The following is a 25976-nucleotide window of genomic DNA, read 5'->3' on the forward strand; positions in this document are numbered from 1 at the left end:
GTACATCTAGTATACTCAGTGTAGCTGGAACACGGTATGTGTGATGATGTTCTATGACCTGTCACAGGTATGCTATGCAGTGTGAAATCATCCGTACTGTCATCTACATCTGTACTGCTAACATCTACATTGATAAAGGTTCATAGACTTGCAGACCATACTCATCAGGGTAATAGTGCAGTGCCTCCAATTATGACTGTTGTCTCCACTTGTGGGTTGCAGTGGGTTGATATTATTCAACACCCTATCTGTATTGCATATTCATGCTCAGCACTTGTTCAGAACTTGTGAGCACTTCATGAGCTACTAATTACTATAGCACCCATTCCAACTAATTTCTTACAAGTACACTGTCTGTCCTTACATTCCCAGCTTGCTTACAGTACAACAGCTGTTGTACACATGTAACTCACATATCTTGTGAGACATGGTTGAATATACAGGCATGTCCAACTGTCACGTACCAGTGCTATTGCCTGTCTATATGATGAATATGGTGAACATGTGGCAATAGAGCAACTGTCTCATGTACACTGTCAATGCTCACCTCCCAACATTGTGGTCATCTATCTATTTGCTTTTTCGTTTTTAAGTTTTAGCAGTTTGTCGGTTTAGTCCGTCTTTTTAGTTTTACATTTTCACCTCCCAACGTATGACACTACAGCCTGTGAAAGATACACATATGTAGCCATGCTGGGGGTAATGCTCTCATCAACCCAGACTGAACCTGACATTCATGTGGGGACATGTAACATTTGCAACACACCTCACTCATCACATAGTCTCACAAGATCTCCAACACCACAGGCCACACATAGTATGAGTACGACATTTGCAGAACCTCTCCATACTCTGTGTAGGCACCAGAGGCAGCCCCCATCACCAAACACAACAACAATTACTTATAGCCCACAGACTCATGTGTGCTCATCAAATGCAGACAATAGGGTATTATAACATAACCAACACACCAGTCATAGGTGACTTTGTAGGCGCTCACACTGATGTCCCACTCAGCAAGCTACACAAGGTGATAGTCGCTTACATCTAGCTGTCGAGTAACTGGTTCTGCAAGAAAACCTATGCACCCATGCCATACCTCACCAGGTACAATTTGACTGTCATTCTCCATGTTAAATGTGACTGCCCTGAGATGTAACTTCCCAGACTACATGTGCAGGGACATGCAATAGCTCTCCGGTCTTGTAGCCCAGAAGGTATCGGCCAAGCCCTGGAGAGCATTCTGCATTAATACAGACTAGATACCACTGTACAACAACTGACTTTTTCACTTCAACAGTTGCCTATGCTTCTGGTGTCATTCCACAGGCATCCAGTATCTGTCTGCTTTGAATGACATGGTCAACAAAACACGATGCTTTGGCACAGATGACCTGCACCTGTCAGCCCTGGGAGTACAGATAACATGTAAGGCTCTTGCTGCTCCTTTACTACCTGTCTTGCACAGTTTCCAATAACATTCACCACCAGAACAGGAACAGGCAAGCAAAACATGGGGTCATGTGACTCAATGCTTGACATCATCTCTGACACACGCAGGCAAGGCACTCCTTATAATAGACCATTTCAATATCTCTGCAGTGACTGGGACCTAGCTCTAGGCTCTGCAGAGCACACCTGCACTGACAGGTTATATGCAGACCACACCTTTCAGTCATGTAACCTGGACCGGAACACCCACAACTGAGGTGTGTCCATATTTCACTATGTTGTACACACCTCCTGGCTGGTTATTTAGCACAATGCATCAGAGGTGATCCAAGTGCAACTAACTGTGGCCAGAACTGCTATACACATTGTAACATGCTACGGATTTAACAACATATCCGACGGTTACCAGCCCTCATTTCTTGGTGTACTGGACAGTAGGGCTCAGACAGGTATTACTGATGTGCGACTGACACTACCCCACACTTAACTGGGATAGCTACTCATGTACCGACACATTAGGCCAACGCTGTCCAGGATTCATAACCTCCACTCAGCTGGATCAACCCATACACACCACCACCAAGACCAACAATATCCTAGACATGGACATTACCAACATGTCACTGGTGTTCCACACCTCTGGTTATCCCCTCGTTGGTAGTTTCTGAACATATGCTAATCACCTTGTTATCCACATCCTGGCACCACACCCTTCACGGCATACACAGTGCAAGATTATACAACGCCTACTACAGACGTCTTATGACAGCAGTAGTAAACGTCATGACACCCGTACAGATGGACAATGCACATACAAATGCTGAAACATACCCCAGTGCACTTCATTAGCACTTACACGACTGCATGGATCATGCTATTCCAAACAGAGCCATGATGGTACCCACCAGATAACAGATGCCACTCTGGAGGTCCAGTTCCATGGACATAATGTACAACAAAAGGTGGAGGCTGTTGCAAAGTGGAGTACAATCCCATTGGTGGGGTAGCTCACTGGTCAGCCTCAGTAGGACTCCGGGATCCCTTATCACATCCTCCAAACCTAGCTACGTAAACATTACTGCGACACATTCCAGGGTGTACCACAAAACATTATGGAGGTATGTCAGTAGTCAATGGCAATACCCACATCTGCTCTGACATACGACGGTTACTCAGGAACATTACAGAACCGAGTGATGTTGGCAACATCCTGGCGGATGGGTTCAATGCTAACTTTACACCCTCTCACTCCCTACAGGGCCATAATCCATGCGGGAAAACTGCGGGGTCCCTGCAGTCACAACTACACAGTTCCAACCTGCACTCTCTAAGGCCTGGAACACAGATTCCATGTGACCATCCAACATCCCAGGCTGTGATTTACACAAACCTCAGAACAACATGTCTCCCCACGTGGCCACTAGATTCACTAATAGCCTTGTATCAGACATTGTGGCTCCTGAATGGCATACAGCAACAGTTATCACACTCCACACAGGTGGCACCACAATGAATCAGAGGGACTATTGCCCTATACGCCTGACTGAACTTTTCTGCAAGGCTATGGGGCACATCATCATGGAAATCATTCACAGAGACATTGATGGGCTCTAGACCTTTGATGCCACCCAGGTTGGACTTGTTACGGCCAGACCATGGCTCCTACACCTGGTGGACTCCTTTGATACAGTTACCAGGGTAGTTGATGACAGTAAGGGGGTCCACACAGTCTACATTGTCCTCTCATTGGCTTTCAGCACCGTTCTCCATTCTGGTATTGACAACATCCACATCCACCTGCACATCGACCCCTACTTCTCAGGATGTTATGCAAAGTGGCTCACGGACAGGACCCACACAATGAGGGTAGCATACCGTAGTACTTACTGTATTTCAGTTACACTTGGCATACCACAGTCCTCAGTCATAGGGCCCCTCATATTCAGTATATGCTTCCCTGAGGTACAGGCTAGCACAGAGAGACTTTCCCCTGACTAGATTTCCAGACAACTGCATACAAGGCACCATGATTGATCCACCAGCTGATACAGACTCCCTCCATAAGGGTGTCACTGTGACGGATACCCAATGTCGATAACATGGCCTCAAGATGCATGACACATGGTGCACGAACATCCCCTTTGGATTACACCAATCACCCACTGACTATCACATAGGTGTTAGTCTCCTACATACATGTGACATTATACGGGATCTTAGTACACACGTATGTAGCACCCACTCCTTTGATAACCATATTGCCAATGTGGCATGGATATCCTTCTATGTGGCCACCCTTATCTGTACTGGGTTTGTAGCTGGAACAAAGGCACCCATTGTACCTCTAAACTCCTGACATATACACACATTCAAGGGTACAATGGCCAGTTTAGGGTGTAACTTACATAACAGCAACGGCTTTACATACCACAACATTAACACACCATGAGGATTATTGAGCTCCAATGGTTGACGTATGCGGCAGAACTACGGACACCACGACTGTACACATTTGCATACTGCATACTCAGGGGTGACCTCTGCTGAACATACAGGGCCCATGTCCACAACAATATTCATGAATATACTCCACATAAGCGACATAAGCAAAAGCCACTGAGAGCAACATGCTCATGGATATGTGCACAAACACAACAATGAGTGGGATGTTCTTGAGGGTTACATTCCCAAACCAGACACTCACCATGCTTTGGAACATGATTCCTATGTACATCATGCAGGGACACTCAGTAGCACTGTTTATGAGATACCTCACTTGGTGGATGGGAGACACACATGTTCGCCAGGGATCACTGCAGTGGCTGTACTGTGCAGAGGTGCAGGTAACACATGGCTCTGCTGTTCACAGACAGGACACTACCCTAGAGAGGTGCCGCCAATGTAAACACTGTAGTTGGGCTTACACATAGACTTGCCAGACAGCATAGTACCTCACTATGAACCTGTGAAGCTATTACATGTCCTTTGTGCATGGTTAATTGAGTAGCTCTTCCATTTCAGTTAGCTATCATGCTGTTACAGTGTCCCGTGACTACAAGTCATATGTATCCTGTTATTGTGTATTGTACATGCCAATAGACTATACCTTTTGTTTGCATGATATAACTGTTATGCTGTGTAGAATATCTGACATATCTACCTACAATACTGTACATTACACATATTTTACATATTATCCCATAATGCAAAGCATACTTGCACAGCAGGACCACCTTAGGCATGTTATTGTCGTTATATGCCCATACACATGCCTACTGTGACAGTTATATCAACATATACTATCCCCTGCTATGGCACGTATTTGTTGGACATACCCTACCACTGACAGCGGGCGGTGTGGAATTGTTCTGTTTAAAGCCCTCATGTAGCATCCCTTGTGGTGTCTGTGATGTTTACATTGTGGCCCACAGCAGGACACACAATTTCTACAAGCGTTACTATGCTCAGCAAGACATCACTACATAATACCTTTTCCCACTTTATGCATTGCGGACACTTTTAATTAATACAAAACAGGCTATACATACACTAACATACTGAAGTGTTCTGCATACTTTGTTAGCGTTCTGAACTTTTGTACATATCTCTCTTACACCTTTACTGTTTAAACGGCTCTATGGTATGAGCATACGGTTTGAATGTCTGGCAAGTCATCCTTATATACATCGATACCTGTAACATGTGGTTTCCTGCTGCCAGTTGGTGTTCCTGAGTAGATTATTACATGCACATCAGCTGTGCAGCTACTCCATTCACCAATTACGCAGCAACAGTGGGGTATAATTGAATTCTCCACTTGGGTGTTGCCCTTTTGCCCTACCTTCGGGGAGACGGCCTGTATGTGTTTTGTTGTGTGGAATTGTAACTGCTATTTGTAGAGACATGGATATTTTGGATTCATGTCCCCCGTGGATTGTGTGTGACGGCTAGCGTATGTGGTTCTACATGTGAGTGTACCTGTCATCTCAACCATCTGATAAGGGACTATTGCAAACAAAACCTGTAACATCGCCGTCTGTTCCATTATACAACAGCTACGATTTCACATGGCGCCTTTACAAATGTGTTTCTCACAAGGTATGGTTAACGCTTCTGCAGATATAATTGAGTGAGTGGATGTTTGTGATGTTATTACAGTCTGTATTGCTATTGTTTTGTGTGTGGGAGATGTAGATGGGTGTATATAGCATATACAGGTTTGTGGGCACTGCATTTCTACTTATTCCATATATGTGTGTGGGCTCCTTCCCTAATTGAAGACCTATCAGTTAGTAGACTGAAACTATGGTTGTTACGGGCTTATACATTGGGCCGTTGTTAATTGGTTTCTATATAGTATGCAGGTGAGGTTGATACTTCCATACCTCCGGAAATACAGCGATATGTAAAGGAATGTTACTAAATGACAGCTGTCCCATGTATTTCTGTCACAGATATTTGCACTCATTGTAGTTGTGTTGGTGACTGAACCTCTTTGGCATGGGTTGCCACCTTTTCAAATGGCCATAGTGGGACATTTGCAGGACACACATCGGTGTTTACAGGCCGACACATACCTATGGTCAGTACACAGGATAGCACATACTTTTATCCTGAATACAAACTTATTCTTGTAGCACTTTAGCTACTTATCATGTTTCATGAACCATTTACGTTTTTTAGATACAGGCATAACTATTTAATGCAGCTATTACATAATATATGGGACATAATTATGTCCTACAATCTCGGACATTTGTCCTTTTTAATATTTCTTGTCAGGACACAACTGCCCAGGGAGGGGCTGTCCCTCTTAAAGTGGGACAGGTGGTAACCGTATGCCTACGGCCAGCTATAACCACACCTACCGTAATGATCTACCTCCGAGTTAGCACTAACAGACACACGATGCAAACACACACACACACACACACACACACACACACACATTACAGTCCCATGGAAATGCACACGGCACCCTCAACACACACATACACAGACTACGGCAATCACAAACACAGTTGAACACAGTACCTACGTGGGCCACAACACTGGCAGTGATAACCAAATGTCCCTTAATATCATGATAATATTACATGCAGTTCTAGTGTTCCGGTACTGTGTTCTTTCAGTCTTTCAGTCTCATGATTATGCGTGTTGGTATGTGACACATTCCATAGTTGGCAGTATCCTATTTATTTGTACCTCCATGGTTGTGTACATGTCGTTGACCTATCTACATATTTGCAGATATAGGTGATTCCGTATAAATCAACATATATCTCTCTATCACCCTTTCTATCTCTATTATGTATATATATACATATATATATATATATATATATATATATATATATATATATATATATATATATATATATATATATATATATACACACATATATATGACAGAGGGAGTAACAGGCAGAATACACCTTTTATTGTGTGCATGTCGGTGTATACTGTTACCTGGACTCCGCACATTTGTGTTTGAACCTGTCACATTACACACTTGCCGTTGGTACATCTTGGGTAGCTTAGTGTTAGGTGATTGTGTACATGATTGCGTGTTCTACTTCTGGCAGTGGTCATTTTACCCTTCAGAGCAGGCACTATTAGTACAGGGGTGAATAATGCTGGTTTCACCTGTTCTGGACATCACTGACCGCGATCTGCACAATATTCAGAGAAGCTTAGCCCTGTTTCGCGCATATCCGTATGGTCATATTTAAACGACGCTTACCAGCACTGAGCAATGCATATTCCCGCTAACATGTGCTAAACATGTTCTGATGACCTGCATCCAACATGCATTATTCATGCTTTTGGGATTACGTTACATCCCTTGCAGGACGTGGGATTGGCAACATGCATGACAGTCACTGCATTTACCTCTTGGGCATCTGGGATTTGTACACGTGTTATGGCGTTTTGTATGTGGACTGTACTACGGCTGTTACTCCATACTGTGATGAAATGGGTAACTCAGTTAGTTTACATATGGATGAGACCTATTAATGGTATGTCCAAGTGATGTTTAATGGATGTGCTCCAGCACTGGGTATGTATGTCACAGTGAGCCACACACTATAATGTGCTACACCTTCACACAACCATAGGTTGAGCATGCTGGGGTGACAGATACCTGTCATGGGTACACCCATGCTCTGCCACTACATCCATGATTATATTATATGGAGCCCCTCATTAACACATCAGGGAATCCATGCAGAGTGTGTGGGGAACAGTGATTACACACATGGATCCTGCAATTGGCTCTGCTCCACTGAGCGACAGTTGGTTACTCGATGTGGTGGTGACAGCAAACACTGTTTGCCTTGATTGATGAATGGCCTCTGACAATTGGGCATGTACCTACCGATGTACCTAGGAACCTATACACACAGTACCAACATATCCTGATAGGTGCGTGTACTGTTCAGGTGTTGACATTCCTTGTTCCAATAGCTGTTGTGTGTACAATGGTTGAGGGCTGCCTATGTAGGATTCACACAGTAGGCCACCTATACATTACAATTTACAGGTGGTCATGTGTGTGTGCCATCTATTTTACTGTGTGTGCAGGTGGAGAGGTGTGTCAGTCCGTAGGGGCCTACACTGTCAGAGTATGTGCTATACGTTCCCTCTTTGCCAAGGCATAGGCATATTGGGCATGCCTCCGTCTGCCTACTGGAGCTGGCACAGGGTGTTAGTGGTCTGAATCCCTCTGTGCCTATGATGGCCTTGGCAATTGTGGTGGGCTGTGAGGGCCTTCACCATTTTGTCCCTGCTGCAGCTGTTTCTGCAGGATCATATTATGTAGCATGGCACATACTATGAGGATGTGGGCACACTTGTCTGGAGAGTACCGCAAGGCTCCACCAGATATGTCCAAGCAAAGGAACCGTGATTTCAGCATCCCGAACACATGCTCTATGATGATTCTGGTTTGTGCGTGTGCCTCATTATGGAGTTCTTGCATGGGTGTGTGTGCATTTCTGATGGGAGTCATCATCCAAGGCTCCAGTGCATAGCCAGCATCCCCCACAAGGTGGCCATGTGGGATGTCCCCCCTAACAAATACCTGATACAGCTGTGAGGCATGCCAGATGTGGGAGTCATGGTAGCTTCCAGGGCTGCCAGCACACACATCCATGATAATGCCCTGGGCATTGCACACGACCTGGCAGTTGATGGAGTGGTATCCCTTGTAGTTTATGTAGTGCTTACCATGCTCACCAGGTGGTGACTTGATATGTATATGCGTGCAGTTTATCGCACCCAGTACCTACGGGTAGTGTGCCACATGGTGGAAGAGATGCATATTGCTGGCCAACTCCTCCTGGGTTCAGGGGAAGTATATATGCTCATTGGCATGTGGTAACATGGCATCCAGGAACTGGTGTAGTACCCTGGATGCTGATGCCTGTGAGATCCCCATTATATCTCCAGTTGGCCTTTGAAAGGTACATGTGGCTAGTATTTGCAAGCTTACACATACCTTCATGTCCACTGGGATGGGTTCCCCTCTGTTGTTTCTGGATCTCAGGTGTGGCTGGCACAGCTCAACTATTTGCTGTAAGATGTCCCTATCCACCCTGTAATGCTCTACTATCTCCAGATCATGTAGCCCCTGGTAGGTTACCCTTGGTCTGAACACTCTTCTCCTCCTCCGGGGCCTGCAGTGGTTGTCAGCATCATCCTCCACAACACCGTCAGTCTCTAACACATGGTGATGAATCACAGCTATGGCAGCTCCCAACATGTACATTGTAAAAGTTCCCCATATGTTTACACCTATGGTGCACTGTTTGGGAATACACAGGTGTGTGTGGGGTGCTTTCACGCTTTATACTATTGTGCTGTGAACACCAATGATGTCATAGGGTGTGTATGTATGATCTTAGCTACAGGGTATCTTATGTGTTTTACGACAGGAACTACTATTGTGGTGCCTTTGGTGTTGAATTGCATTTGGCTGCCGTGGATTACCTCTTGCCCTTCCCTTTACATTTCTTCACGTTTCACCTCCCATTTTCTGGCATGCATCCAGCAGCCTGCTTTCATTTGTACTTTCCTACACCTGGCTTATCTTGCGTAATGTGTTCTATGGCCAGTCTACTGCAGGTTTGCTTTGCTCTTCTATGACAGTTCTCTTTCCTTTGCAGTCCGACACCTCCCCTATCCTGCTTTGCGGGATTCTGCGAGCAGACTTGTCAGCTGCCATCAATTGCCTGCTGTTAGTTAATAGGTGTTAATTGCTCAGTTGTACTCCAATTACCCTACTGCGGCATTTCCTTATTTTCTTCCCCTGACATTCCTGTTTGAGCTATGGTGTGCGGCGCGTGCGTCCACTTACCGGGTTTTGGGCACGTTTTCCTCCCCGTACACATGCGCTTTCGGGCACCATATGTGCTCTCAGCTAAACGATGCTATACCTACCTCCCCACCCCTGTCCTGCGGCTTTGCTTAGCAATGGCCAGGCTGGATTTGCATTGCTCCAATGTGCTTATAGCTACAGTGGCTCACCCCACTGTTGATGTCATGTATACTTCTAAGCCACTCCTCAGTGTTGTAGTGCTGCACCGTATGGTACATCCTTAGTCCGGCGGGACGTTTGCGATTCACTATTGCCTGCCTCATTTGCATGGCATTAACTACTAATTCCTAGTTACTGCGCCGAACACTGTCACACACCCTTAGCAACCCTTGCAGCTTGGTTGTGGTGTACCATGCATATCATTGAGTATTATGGTGAAATCATGATTTGTATTACATTGCGATTTTATGACATTTGTATATATTTTCTTTGTGTTCCCATTTGCGCATGCATGCCCTGCGGTTGTACTTTGCGTTACTGTGGACTTGACATTAAATGTTGTTTTTTAGGTGTTGTGCATCTTTTCTTATGCCATTGGCTGTATATTTAGCCATTGGCATATGTTAACTTTGTAATACATGAGTCTGGTCCGCTTTCATAGCTCTGATGTTCTGTTTGGAAAAATGTAAACCGTGTTTTTTGGTTTAAATTTCTGTGGGCTTACGCTACACCTGCACCACTTCATGAATCTATATGTACCTTCATTTGCATGGTTCAGCACTGCGCATGGGATGATTAGCATACCTAAGCCAAGGGCTGCGCGGATCTGGCGTATGCCAGTAGTGCACGTGGAATTGGATCGTACCTGAATCACTTGGCGGCCATGTTTGGCATTATACCACCTGGCTCAAGCTTCATGAATCCCGGGGATTGTGTAAATTAGAACTTGGAAAGTAGATGATAAGTATGTTATGTTGCTTAGCCTCTATGTTTAAAGCTTAGTGCAGGAATGCAGTTTCCTTTTACATGCTAGTAAAATGATAAGGGAGTGGTCACTCAAGTTAGGGAGACAAAACCTAGATATTGTTAATTCATTTGGGGTTTATGGAAAATTGTTAAGAAAATTTTGTTCCAGTTAGGTGATTGCTTTGCTTAGTTCAGAATTTATCTGGGTAAGATTCATGGCTCAGTGTAAATTATCTATTTCCTGGTCCAGATAGCTAAGTATGAGGATGCTGATGTTGAAATCCTCCAGCAGGATGTTATTTTAACTACTTCTAAGATGGGGAGCTTTCACTTATTATGGTCTGACAGATGCTGTAGAGTGTAAGGGTAAACTATGGCCACAGAGATGGTTAATTCATTACCCAGTCACTTAACACTGTGGTCATATGTGGAGAAGAAAATAGTTAATATTTTTTAGCTAATAAAATACTTAAAAATGATAAGAAAACTGCCATCTGTAACACAAGGGCTGGTTTGGTTAAGACAGTTATAATCAGAGAATACTTGAAGAAAGCAAGGAAATATCAGGTCCGAAACATGTTTTTTTTTTTAAGAAAAAGAATTTCAGGATCATGCTATTGTGCAAAATCATAACATGAATTGCATAAGACCTGTTGCAGTTAATCGCATCACAATAAAACCTCATATGATTTTTTTTTTAATGAATGAACAAGTCCTCCTCTAAGAATTGGGGGACAGAGAAGAGTTGCTTCATTTGGGTTTTAGATTATTTTCATTATACAGTTGTCATCAGGAAAATAAAAAGCACACTTAGAACCCTCCTTAAAGAGCACTTATTGCAGCTAACATCTCATGGCACGACATGCAAAATTTGTCTATTTCAGTTAAATGCAATAAACGTAAATGAGCGCCAGGCATTAATGAGTGGGTTCCATCTTGTAGTTCCAAAGAGTGATGGTAGCAAAGATCCCACTGCACTTTCTGAATGAAAGCGACCTTCTTTCCATGTCACTACCTTTCCTGGTGCAATGAACTAAATTGCAGTCCTCCCAGTCCTCAGTTATACCACAGACAAACCAAATCTCATTCAGAACACAGCACAATAACAAAACAAAAATATGAGAACAAAGAGACTATTAAATAAATGAGGGTTAGGGTTTCAAGGCTTCAGGAACAGGAATGAAGTCTGTTATCTATCACTTTGTCAAGTCCCTCACATAACTGTATTGAAATTGTTTCCCTTTACTCCTTCTCGTCTTTCTGGTACTGCTATCATACGGCTAGAACACTAAGCAATGTATCAGGAAGGAAGAAACATGATCCAGATAACAAACAGTGAAGAAAAGCAAAAGTTTTTTTCCGCTTATCATCTTTGGTTTGGCCTCCTAGCCTGTAAAGTTATACTTCCATGTATACATGTATGACCAGATCACAGCTTCGCAGATAAATAGTGTATGGTAAATCAGGATTTAAAAAATGTTCATGTACCTGTTGGATTCTGATGCGGCCTGGAATGAAATCATTAGGATAATCATACCAAAACTCAATGAAAGTAGCTAAATACAGGGAAATGGTCAGTTTTTTGTATTATAAGTTCACATGTTACTATTAGGCTAGCTGCCTTTGTGGGCCATTTAAGCCTAGCCAATTTTCATTAACGGTGAGAAACAAACCCTGTACCTTGTGTCTGTGAGGTAAACACCTTAACTATTATGCCAATCACCTAATCCCTTTTACATGTTTTGAACAAAAGAAACACAAGACTGATGCCATATTTATATTTTTCATTCAGGGGGTGCACACCAAAAGATGCCTTTAAGGATCACTGCAAAGTAAAATCTTCAAGAGAAATGTGAGGAAGATTATAAATCTGCTGTATCATTCGATTAGATATGACATCTGATATAAGATACAAAAGAAAGTTTAGTAGAAAACAAAGTCCTTTTTATGGAATATATTATAAAGCTCATATACATCAAGTTGTGTAGTTCAGAAGGTCCTCTACTCCCTGTAAATGGTAAATTAAAGCTGTCTTCACAGTTATAAACCTTACTGGAAATAGACATTCTGAATCAGAGATAAGCTTTAAAATCTTTTGCATGACAAAGTTTTAGTCCTTCATAGGCATCAATGTATGTTCAGAAGGTAATTTATATTCAGGAGGTTCAGAGTAAAACACTTTTCCACACTATACCAGCATATAAATAGCTGCATAAATGCAGCTGTACTCCATAGGAAAAAGTGCAGGACAAACATATGCAGCTGTACTCCACTGGAAAAAGTGCAGGACAAACTCTAGAAACAAAGCCTTATGTTGGGACCATACATTCAACAAGCGTTATAATAAAAGGAAAGTAATTTTGACCAAAAGTAAGAAGGGTGATTCCCAGAATGCTAGAGCCCTTGTTATTCAAATAATCAAACAACTCATGAGCTTACTAAAATCCACAAAAGCCATGTTGAAAGCTAAAATGTCTAACCAAGCCAAAGACAATCCCAAGCCATTTTTAGTTATGTTGGCAATCTCAAAGGCACTATGCAGCAATGTGCAGAGCTGATTGTGAATAATGTTAACTATGCTGAGGCTGAAGATATAGCAAACCTACTGGCCGATAAATTTAGCGCTAACTGTACCCCTTTCTACTCTCTGTCTGTCCCTCCAGATATACCTAAAACTGGCTCACCTTCAGCAATCTCACAAGACCAAGCTCTAAAAATGTTATCTTAGGCTAAAATACTGTATTGATGGATCCTGACAATATCTCTGCAGGCATCTTAAACAGCATAAAGCACAATATAGCCACATCCCTAACAACGCTGTTCAATCTCAGTCTCCATACAAGTTTTGTACCAAGTGAATAGAGAACAGCTAGAGTCATTCCCCTGTATAAGGGAGGACTTTCCACTGACCCAGGCAGCTACAGTTAAGTCTGACCAGCCTCATATGCAAAGCCATGGAAAGGCTTAACATGGAATTAATCACCCATGACATAGGCAGCCTACAGCACTGGACCCATCTCAGTTTGGATTCATCAAGAGCAGGTCATGCTTACTCAAACAGGTAGATATTTTTTAAATTGTCAACAAAACAATGGATAATGCAAGAAGGTACTCACTGCATACATTGTCCTAACCAAAGTTTTTGATTCAATTCCCCACTCAGGCATAGTTGTTGTTTGTCTTTTGGCTTTTCCCGGTTAGGGGTCACCACAGTGGAACTCCGGTCTGCTAAAGATTGGCAGTTTATTTTTATATGGTGTCGAGTTGCCAGCCCGATGCCCAACCTTCAACGAAGACACGCCCATTCAACGCATGTTTTTTGAACGCCCACTCGACCGTGGGGAAGACATGCAGACTCCACACAGAAGGCACTCCCAACCCAAGCCAAGAATCAAATGGGAGAACCTCTTGCTGGGAGGCATCAACGCTACCGCTGCACCACCATGGAAGTTATCCACTCAGGCATAGTATAAAGCTAAATAAATTGGGAATAAACCCATATGTCACCCGCTGGATTGCCAGCTGGCTCACAGACAGGAAGTAGATAATCAAAATAGAGGAAACTACCTTCACAAAGAGAACAGTCACCAGTGGAGTACCCCAGGGTGCTGTGGTGGGTCCTCTCCTGTTTGGCTTCTACTTTTCTGAAATAAAACTCAGCACCAAATGGCTCTAGCTGAATAAGTATTCAGATGATTGCAATCTAGGAGTAGTCAATTAATCTCCCAAATAACTTAGCCATCCTTGTAGGAAGGCTTGTCCCGAATAAATAACAGGTGTCAAAATCATGGTCTGTAACTAAATTTCACAAAATGCATTATTGTATACTTTGGAAAGTCATCTACCTCAGGGAATTACCACATTAATAATAAACCCCTAGGAGGTGATCCTGTTGTTTGAGATTTGGGAACTTATTAAGTGGACAGTGACCTTTTGTCCAACATGTTTCTATTATCATAACAAGGTCCTTCTATGTTGCACAGCTTATAAACAAAGAGATTGTGTCTAGATCTAGGGATGTCATTGTCCCCCTTTGCTCAGTCCCCATTAGGAAAATCATTGAATATAATCCCCCCTTTGGCATGTATATGTCCAGACAAATGCAACAACTGTAATACCCACAGTGATACCTTACTAAAAGGGTACAAGGCCTAAACAGCATGTCCTACATGGAATGACTCAAAGCCCTGTCAGTATACTCGGTACCCTGCAGAATGCTAACAGGTGACCTGTGTCTGGCATAAAAGATATCCTCCATCCCATTACTGATGTACTAACTGCACATCAGCAAGTCAAATGGCATCATAAATGCACAGTCTAGGGATCTAAACCTCCTTTGCAATATCAACAGAATGGTTTGGAGGGATAGGTGTATTTCACAGAGGAAACCACTACTGTGGAACAGGCTCCCCATCCACATATAAAAAGTTCATCCCTTTCCATTTTTTAACTGCAAAGTAGACATACAGAGGGGAAACAGAAAGTGCATCCCATTACTGTCCCCTGCACTACTAATGGAGAGACAGCTCCCAAATGTTTTATCTTATACATGGGTCCCCTCAAATTATCTATGCTGTGATTCCATTTATTCTCATTAGGAGTAATATATAATTATTGACCATGGGATGGGTAAGACCAATCTATAAGAAAATGGAATAGGTTATTTTGAGAACAAAAAGGGAAATTAGCTAGGTTGAAAATGATCCACAAGAGCAGCTACCTAGTACTTACCTATGTACTAATGAGATATGAGAATCGTGTCTATGACTGTCAAAAGTGTAGGTTTTCACTGTGTAAAAGGGCTACTAATGCATAAATTGCTGTCTACTATATGGGTCTACACTTTAACTGATGGAATGTAAATCACAGCTTTGGCATTTAAGAGTTTAAGTTAATAATGTAACCATCTGAAATATGTGAAGTGTTATGACTTCCATGGTATAGGTTGGTACGATGACAGCTGATGTTTTAGCTTAGGAAACCATATCTTTTGAGATTTGAGCTAATTAATGTGATTACTGGAGTTAGAGTCAACAGTTGGATTTTTTCAATATGTATGTTAACACAATGGGGCAGTAGGAGTATAGACAGTGGTTGTTCTGGTGTAACTGAAAAGGCATACTGTGGTATGTAGCTCAGTAATACAACTGTTGAGGTATTAAACATAGTACTGTCTTTTAGGGTTTTTAAAAGTACCTTGATTAAATGGCTATGTATCTGTAATCAGAATGCTAAAATAGAGGTAACTGACTTGGTTATTGGGTGTGAGTGATGTCACTATTGAAAACCTGGATTATGCTGCTAAAGTTTACCATAAAAGTTTAAAACGTAATAATACTGATGGGACAATGATACAGCCGGTGTATTGTGAAAGAGATAAGGAACTCATGGATAAGAAGCTTTATTCCACATCTCCCATGTCATGAGTTCTAGATCCTAATACCAATAAAATATCAAATGCCATCAATGACCTAAAATACCCCTTCAGTCAACAACTGGAAGTTGCAAGAATCAGCTATGCAGCAAGAATGCTATGCAATATACAAAAATAGTTGTGGTAATAAAACCCAAGGTAACTAATTTAACAAAGTCTTTCACAATGATCTAAGCAGTGGCAGGACTAGTATGTTGAATGACCTAAGAACTGCCTAGTTTCTCATTTCTCTGTTTATACGTGTGCTATTTGCTTTTAATTTGGATCTCATTTTATTCAATATGCATTTAAGTAACTTGTATTTACTAAAACTGGAATTTTATTAAATAGCTTAGAAAAGTAGAAGCTGACAGATTTGTTTTCCCTGGCATCCATAGTAGCATTTCTTCTGATTATATTGTACTTATCTGCCCATTTCCATGATTCTTCTAAGCATTCAGGCCAAAGCTCCTTTCATAACAGACATTCTTTAATGAATTAAATGTATTACTAATGTTATCTCAGTACTTCATTAATATATTTTTTTGTTTAGATCAAATCCATTTCTAACTAACAGTGGTGCATGTTACACAAGTTTATGTTTGCAAAATCATACTTAAAGACTGCAATACTGTCTATAGCATCATCTATTAAATTAAAATGATCTTTGCATTTTATGGCATTGAAGGTATGAGTCTGAACTTGCCATCAGGAAGAGTGTTGAGGCAGACATTATTAGTCTGCGGAGAGTGCTGGATGAGCTCAACTTGAGCCGTAGTGGTTTGGAGATACAGATTGATACCCTGAAAGAAGAGCTGGCATACCACAAGAAAAATCACGAAGAGGTAAGTTGCTCTAAGCTGTTCAAAGTTCAAGAATCCTATGCAGTCAGTTTTGTAAGCATTTCTCTAATGTATTGTAACCGTACAGATTCATTGCTCCTCTATGGACTTTCTTAGAGTGTAATCATATTTTTGAACTCCATAAGCCCCCGCCATCACATTTTTGATTTCTCAATTTTCCCAGTTATCCAGATAAGGCAGTACAACCCTGCCTTTATGGGCTGTTTCCATACAAAAGTTGTATTTTCCTAATAATGCTTTTACTACTGGAACCATGACTGTCACACAGCCAGCATGTTAATACACATTAGTTAAGTCTAAGCCAAGGGTCTAAAAACCAAATCACATCAGGATTCAATATGACTTTTCCGGGTCTACTTCAGTAGATCAAATTTATACTTACCTGAATTGTAGATTCTGTAGATGAAAACTCCAAAATTTCAGTAAAATGAACCTGAAAACTATATATTAATTTTACAGGGAATGGAGACACTTGGCCAACATGGGAAAATCTGCCCTTTTCCCCACTGCAGTACAATCCTGGAGTTGGTATATTTAGTTAGAGGGGTTATGGGGGATGCAACATCCCACATTGTGGGAGTGAGAAGTGTAGTCCCCCACCTGGGTGGGTTTGACATACTTCAGTATATTATTTTGTTAAATGTTGGCCAAGTGTCTTCTTTCCTGTAAAAAAACTTAGGTAATGTGATGGTTCAGTTTATTGCAATGTCAGTATTGTTGACTTGGTAACCTGCAATTTGGGTAAGTGTAAATTTGGTCTACCGAAGTGGGCCCAACTTTCCATCCTTTGCTAAGGGGTTACACTCTCCTATTTACCTAGTCAGGAGGTTGTGCAATTGTGCTCATTTGCAGGATTGGCCATGAGTACATTCACATTTCTGGGGGAGGAGGTCAAAAGTATGGGAATATCAAACTACTGTGTCAGCTGTTATTGGATGTGATATATATTTTTTATAAATTGTAAGCATTTACCATTTTTTTGATTTACAAAAAAAAAAAAAAAAAAAAAGACTTGATACATTTAATATTTTTCATACATATCAGTATCATGAACTTGTATCCATTCATTGTACATACTACACTGGTTGTATTGTTTTTTTGTTAGTATTTACATCGACTGTATATCATTAAAGGTCTGTCATTCATTTGGTTGACAATACAAATGATTGACAAAAAAATTGAGCAACATCATAAATAAGGTACTGCAATTTTGTGTGAATCACATCTGGTTGATGAATTCAACCTTTATATAACTTAGGTATGTAGAACTGTGCAGGAAAATGAGTGCTTGACTATATAGTTGGTGGTTGTGAAAATGTGCAAGATTGCATTATAGCAGGTAGTGTGTATATGCATGGTTCCCCAAACTCGAAATGCTGAAATCTCGAATTTCAGTATCTCAAAACTATAAAGGCGAATAACTGACAATCCCAAAACCTAAAAGCACGAAACACACAATCACATACATACATACACCATACACCACACAACACACAGACACCATTCTACCCACACCACACAAATTATACAACCCTACACTACATGTAAGCTGAGGAGCAAGCCCTCCTGCACCCCCCCACACCCCCCACTTATATATACTAACTCCAAGATCGCACAAACAGAAATAAAAAATAAACTCACACCCAGACATTCTTCAGTCCCTTGCACACACACGCACACACACACATACACACACACACATCACACATGCACAAACACCAACACATCCAACATTCACACTCATACTTCTACCACCCTACCCTAACCCACACGTACAACTTACAAAAACACTCACATATACTCACTCACCTTAAATTCCGGACACCATCCCAGCCAAACACTTCACCTAATGTAGTGTAAATGCATAAGCGCAGATTTGAGATATTCAGATTCGCGCTTATGCACGTTCGCTATTTTGAAGTTTTGCCTTTATGGTCTCGCAATAATGAAATTCGAGATTTCAGTATTTCGAGATTATAAAGGGGAACCATGTGCAGGACTAGAGTTAGGTAAGGGGATAAATCTAGTGCTGGGCCTGTTTGGTGTTGTATGTTCTTGTGTCCTTTTTTCTGGATTAGTGGTACTGTTTGGGAAAAGGATTTTACTAATGCAATGTTAAGGTTAGGGTTAAGGGAAGGGTAGGTGTACATGCAGGATTAACACAGATGCAATTCATCTGATGTTGTGGCTGGTTTAAGGCAATTATATACAGTTGGAGATTTACTGTGTTTAACAACACTGATGAAGTCTGTATAACATGGACCAAAGCACTTAGTTGTTTATTGCCATTAAGTTTGTGGTCATCCTATCGAATGTTCTGTTTTTATTATTCTTCAGTTCATTTTAAGTGTTTTTTTTTAATTCCTGAACCATGTTGTCACTTCTTTAGAGAAACCCTAGTCAGTTGTTATATTTAATAAAAGATTATGTTTTATAGTTTCAAAAGCTCTTTTTATATGAAAAAAGATATCTCCTGTTAAATACCCATTCTCCATGTTTGAGTATATTTGAGAGATTAAAGATAAGATTGTTGCCTGGGTACTCTGCTATGGGCAAAAAATGCTCTTTATCATTTAAAAGATTATAAGTTTGAATACTCAAGCATTTGTTTGCAAACACTTTTTTTTCCTCAAATTTCTGCAAAAGGATAAAGGTTTGCAATAAGTCTAAAGGAATCCTATTATGAACAGACTTTTGGCTGAGGTTTGATAAGACTGTGATTTAAGATGGAGTACAGCCCTGTTGTAAGAGACAGAGTTAAAATGTGTGCAAAGAGTCCAGATAGAAAAGCTGCAGCTGCACTGATATTCAGTGTTTAGGGAAGCAAATAATGAAAGTGAGAGTTACAGTTGTAGTCAACTGCTTTGAAACACACACACACATATATACCTATATATATATATATATATATATATATATATATATATATATCTATATATCTATATATATATATATATATATATATATACATATGTCTGTGTGTGTGTGTGTGTGTGTGTGTGTGTGTGTGTGTGTGTGTGTGTGTGTGTGTGTGTGTGCATGTGCGAGTGTGTGTGTGCGTGTGTGTGTGTGCGTATATATCTATATATATATATATATATATATATATATATATATATATATATGTGTGTGTGTGTGTGTGTGTCTATATATGGATCCCTATCACAACACCGACATGCCACAAACCCGACACTCAAAACAATGACACCAAAACACCGAAAACCGCACAAAACCGACAACTCACAAAACCGAACACTATAACACCGACACCCAAAACACCGACACACAAAACGTAAACTACACATAACACACAACTATACATGCACTAACCCTAACCCAAACCCTAACCCTAAGGTCCGACACTACCGCACACTTACCCTACCCGCACCCTAACCCTAACTCACTTAACCCGCCACTAGACCAACATTCCGTCACTATTGCACACTTATCCTACCTGCACCCTAACCCTAACTCACTTAACCCGCCACTACACCTAAAGTCCGTCACTACCGCGCACTCACCTTTCCTGCACCCTAACCCTAAATCCCACACTATCTCACACTTACCTGTCCACTCCCTAACGCTAAATCCCTCACTATCGCACACTTACCTGTCTGCACCCTAATGCTACATCCCTCACTAGCACACACTTACCTGTCTGCTCCCTAATGCTAAATCCCTCACTAGCACACACTTACCTGTCCGCTCCCTAATGCTAAATCCCTCACTATCGCACACTTACCGACTCGCGCTCACACGTTGCCCATGTCAGTGTTTCGGCTGTCGGGATTTCACATTGTCGATCATCTGTCTCGCCGGTCTTCTCGTGTCGGTCTTCTTAGCGTCGGTGTTTCGGCGTGTCACTGAAGTCAAGGGGACCCAGATATATATATATATATATATATATATATATGAGTGTGTGTGTGTGTGTGTGTGTGTGTCTATGCATATATATATATATATATATATATATATATATATATATATATATATATATATATTATTATTATTTTTTTTTTTTTTTTTGTGGAACCACTACTAAATACCGAACATTCATTCTACTGACTCCCAAAATCCCCCCCCCCCCTCCCCTACTTAAATATTCTAACTCCAAGGTCGCACTACCCAGGCAAGCACTTAAATACACCACCACACACCTACATCCTCTTCGCACACACATATCACTCTCACAACACACACTTACACAATAATTCTCTAAACAACACAGTTAAACAGAAATACTTACCTGCCCTTCCACCATACTGCAACACCAGAAACGCGAATTTCAAACTCCCGATAGTCGGTATTTTGAAATTCGTGCTTCTGATCTTTCGGTAGTTTGGGCTTTCAGCTATATGGTCTTGAAAGTTTGAAATTTGGTATTTCAAACATTTGAGATTATGTAGTGTTCCCATATATGTATATATATTTAATTTGATGGCATCTATCATGGCAGGAGAAAAGCTGAACTAATGAAGCACGGATCTTTCCAACACCACAGTTCATAACTATTGATATTCTGGCACACAGACTTAATGATAGTCCAACTGTCACAGCCAGATGTTATCATGGAAAAAACACTGACTGACTATATACGTTTGTTGACAGTACAATGCCTTTGCATTTTAATACTTAATCCAGATTTGCCATAAATCTAATGTATCAATGTATCATGGTACTTCTATTGTATTCTGTTTTATATATTGTATTCTATTGTATGTATTTTCCAAATATTATACTAGTGTATCATTGAATCTTGGAACTTCTGTTGTATATATTGTGGAGCTTTTCTCCATAGGCCTCTGCTGAAAACAGGCTATTTAAGTCCAGTCAGATTTTCCCAGTAAAGAAATGGAAATAAATACATAAATAACTTTCTTCCCAAGAAAGCAAGTGTTTTTTTTAATTTCATGGGTGCAGTCAAAATCTACAGAGATCTCTGAGCACATAAAAATAGAATTTGTCACTGCCTCCACTTTTTTCCAATCTATTTACAAATAACTGATGTGGACAGATCCATTTATTCATCCACAGCCTTTTTTCAGATTTTTGCACATGAGTTCAGCGTGTCACATCAACAGTGACCATCATGCAGAGACGATGTTTACACTGCCTGATGGCTAGTCCTACCAGAGTTCTTCTTCCATACCACAATCATACGGCCAATACAAACTACAAACCTATGCAAAGACAGAGAGGACATGCATATGACTGGAATTTAGAGTGCCCAGTCCACCTCCGGTATGTGGGAGGAAACAGGAGTTTTTGCAGAAAACCTATGCAAACACAAGGAGGACATGCAGGCTCCACACACAAGGCATCCCAAATGAGAATTGAATAAAAAAAATCTTGATGTGGGGTGACAACTGTGCCTATGTGCCACACATAATTTTATCTTATATTTTTTATTACTATTGAGCAACAATTCACCTTTTATACATTCTTCTTTCCCCCTTCCAACATCAGATATCCAGCTCCTCCTCATAAATCACACATATATCTAAGGCTATTAATATTTCTCCTAACTATATGTTGATTCCAACACTGGATTAATTTAACCCAATAGTCTGTGTGCCTGGTGGTCTAGTGGTTAGGATTCAGCGCTCTCACCGCTGCGGCCCGGGTTCGATTCCCAGTCAGGGAAGCTACAATGCATTTTCTATGAACCTATAATCTTGATGATTGGATGGGAAATGAGAAATTCACCCCAGGGATCACTTCTGTGGCTCTGCTCGACCGGGGCACAGGAAAATAATTTTCTTGGGTGGCGAAAGCCAGGGTACATTTTTTGGCTAGGCTTATATAGGCCCTAGGGAAACAGCCTAGTACCTACCTATGAACCTATGAACCTATGATATATTCAATGTACAAATTAAATAAGTATTGTGACAATATAAAACCTTGTCACACACCTTTACAAATCTTAAACTAATCAGTCATTCTGTATTTCAGTTCCAGGTATTGTTTTTTGGTATGCATGCAGATTTCTAAGTTGAGAAATAAGGTGATTGAATATCCCCTTATCTGTAAGAACAGGTGACAGTTTGTTATGATCCACACACTCAAAACAAAGCAAATGTAAAAACTTTTCTGAAACTTCTTTCATTTCTTTACTATCCAGCAGATGCTGTCAAGCTGGTATCTGGTATCTCTGCCTCTTCTAAAAGTAGCCTATATATTTGACAATTCTCAGTCTATAAATTACTGGAGTCTAGCTTACAGGATCCTAAGGATTACCTTGCCATCATATTTATTTAATGACTGACTGGCATTTATTTACCAGGATGGTCTGACTAGGTAATAGAAATAAAGCCCATTTCAGCAGAGGCCTGTGGAGATAAGTTTAAATACACATACATGAAAGAATATATATCTAATAAAAGTGAGTCTTATAACAACAAATATCAACAAACATCTGCAATATAGATACAGTTTAGATGAAGTCTATTACAGATACAATCAAGATATTCTAGCATAACATTCATCGTTCTTATCTATTGACAAGAGATAAGCACAAGTATGAGGCATGAGAGAGACTTAGATACATTCAAGGCAGAATAGATGAAATTATATATTCACAAAAAATGTAACATAAAATTTCTAGTTCTTATCTATTAGAAAAGACATGAATGAGTATAAAGCATGAGAGCAACTCACATATATTCATAGCAAGATAGATGAAACTTATATATTTACAAACAACGTGCAGATGTATATCTTTTTGTGGGTCTATATGAGAAAATCAACATTTCAAAATGTCAAAGGACATTTATTCGACACAAAAATGTCAAATGCTGACTTTGTCGAATGGCCAAAACAATTTCTTTCCAAGGGAAAGAAATCGGAAGGCCAAAAACAACATGACATTAAAAACTAACATATTTAAGTGGAGGGTTTCACCCCCCCAACTAAATATTCTAACTCTGAGATCGCACTACAGTCAGAGAAAGAGCACGTATGATAGAACAGCCAACCGATTTCTTTCCCTTGGAAAGAAATCGATGTTTTGGCCATTTGACAAAGTCAGTGTTCGACATTTTCGTGTCGAATAAATGTGCTTTGACATTTTGAAAATGTCGATATTCTGATATAGACCCATTTTTTGTATACTAAGTGTGTGTGTGTGTATCTTGTGTATGGTGAACATTATTGTTAAACTAAGAAGAGATAATATGAAACAACTCAATTGTTTGATAAGCTCAGCACTTTGAAGCATTACCTTTTTGGGGACTAGAATATAAACTGACCTTTTACACTGCCATGGTTTCCAAATTTTCTAGCGAATTATACATAACATAAAACAGTATAATTTTTCAAAATTTAATTAATTCATCTGGAATTCCATTATTTCATGCAGCCTTATTGTCAGGGTCCTCCTTATATAGTTTGTATATTCTTGCCATCTCTTCCTCATGTCTTCTGCTTCTGTTGGGTCCCTCCCATCTTTGCCGCCCATTTTTTAAATGGAAGTTTCCATTAATATTTCAATCTTCTTGAAGTCCTTACATGTCTGTAAACCAAGCTGGAAAGCACAAACTAGTAACTTTGAAAATGAAAAAAACAGGATCCAACCAAGAGACACACTGAGGCACAATGAGCTAGCGCTTTCATCCACTTTTAATGATGTGAACTTCTTCAGAAAAACAAATAATAACCACCTAGCCACCTTTTAAATGATTCATTACAGGAAATGATGTCATAGTCTGCACAATGAAATAAATTTAAAGTAATACTATATAAAACAATGGATATATCTATAAAAATGTATATACATACATATAAATACAATATATCAGTATGTTATTCCATGCTCTATTTATCTATACTTTAAAAAACATTTTATGTTAATGACTTCATTAAGCCCTGGGTATGTATCAGCCCCAAAAAGGAGCTGCCAAAATGCTTCCCTCTGTTCTAATATGTTGTCAATGTCACCACCAAACATTTTTTTCTCTACATAATCTAAAACAAAAAATTCAAATTTCTTAAAATTCATACAAGAAAGAGCATGTCTAGCTAAAGAATTGTTTTTATCTTTTTTCTTTATAGCTAAAACATGCTCATAAATTCTACGTTTTAAAACTCTTTTTGTTTTGCCTATATAGTAATTTTTGCATGTGGAACAAGTAGCCATGTAGACTACATTTTCACTATGGCAATTAAAATATTTGTTTGCCCAAAATGTTTGTCCCAAATGTTCTATTGTAATGAAGGACGAATTGCACCTGAACCTACATTGTTTACAGTCTTTACATGCAAAAGTACCTTTTTTATTGCTAACTGATCTGTCCTTGTAAGTTTCTGACTTCTGAGAAGTTTCTAACTTCTGTCTAATGTTTGTAACTTTTTTATATGTAAACTTTGGTAAATACCCCAAAGATAAACTTAATTCATTGTTACCTAAAATGATTCTCCAGTTCTTCTCAATGATTCCCTTTATACACCAAATTTCATATACTATTGGCAAAGGAAATGCTATGTTGAATTCTTGATTTTTTCTTGTGTTACTATGATGTAAACTTATAGGAGCTCCCACCATTATGTCCTCAGAAGCCAAAATGGGCTGAGCAACACATTTTCTTAAAAGTAAAACCTCTTTTTCTATTCCCTCTAACCACCTTCGGTCATAACCTCTTTGGAGAAATAATTCTCTAAGAAAGATAAGCTCATTTAAAAATATATGTTCATCAGAACCTACCGAGTCTGATAATTTGACCCTTGATAACCCCTTTTTTCATGTGTGTTGGGTGCAAACTATCCCTATGCAAATACTGGTTTGCAAAACAGGACTTCCTATAGATTCTACTTCTAAATTTTCTTGTAACATTATCTATGTTAAGTGTCAAATCCAAGAAGTTAATTTGTTTACCATAACCACCTATTTTAAATAATAAAAAAATCTGTAGTGCCATTAAGGTCAGATACAAATTCTACAAATTCAGAATGTTCCCCTGACCACAAA

General features: G+C 40.1%; 1 protein-coding gene and 1 non-coding gene across 2 annotated transcripts in view; both read left to right on the top strand.

Annotated features, from left to right (window-relative positions):
- LOC122788058 (keratin, type I cytoskeletal 19-like) overlaps positions 1-25976 on the top strand; it is a 230512-nt gene that overhangs the window by 35714 nt on the left and 168822 nt on the right. The window contains exon 3 of the mRNA XM_044054979.1: positions 16840-16996. Coding sequence (XP_043910914.1) covers positions 16840-16996 — 157 coding nt within the window. The remainder of the gene's footprint in view (positions 1-16839; positions 16997-25976) is intronic.
- TRNAE-CUC lies at positions 22587-22658 on the top strand. The gene has a single exon. It is a non-coding gene; the product is annotated as a tRNA-Glu (tRNA).

This window comes from Protopterus annectens, chromosome 13.part0 (genome assembly GCF_019279795.1).
Source record: "Protopterus annectens isolate FY-2018-M chromosome 13.part0, PAN1.0, whole genome shotgun sequence".
In the NCBI taxonomy this organism is placed as follows: domain Eukaryota; kingdom Metazoa; phylum Chordata; order Ceratodontiformes; family Protopteridae; genus Protopterus; species Protopterus annectens.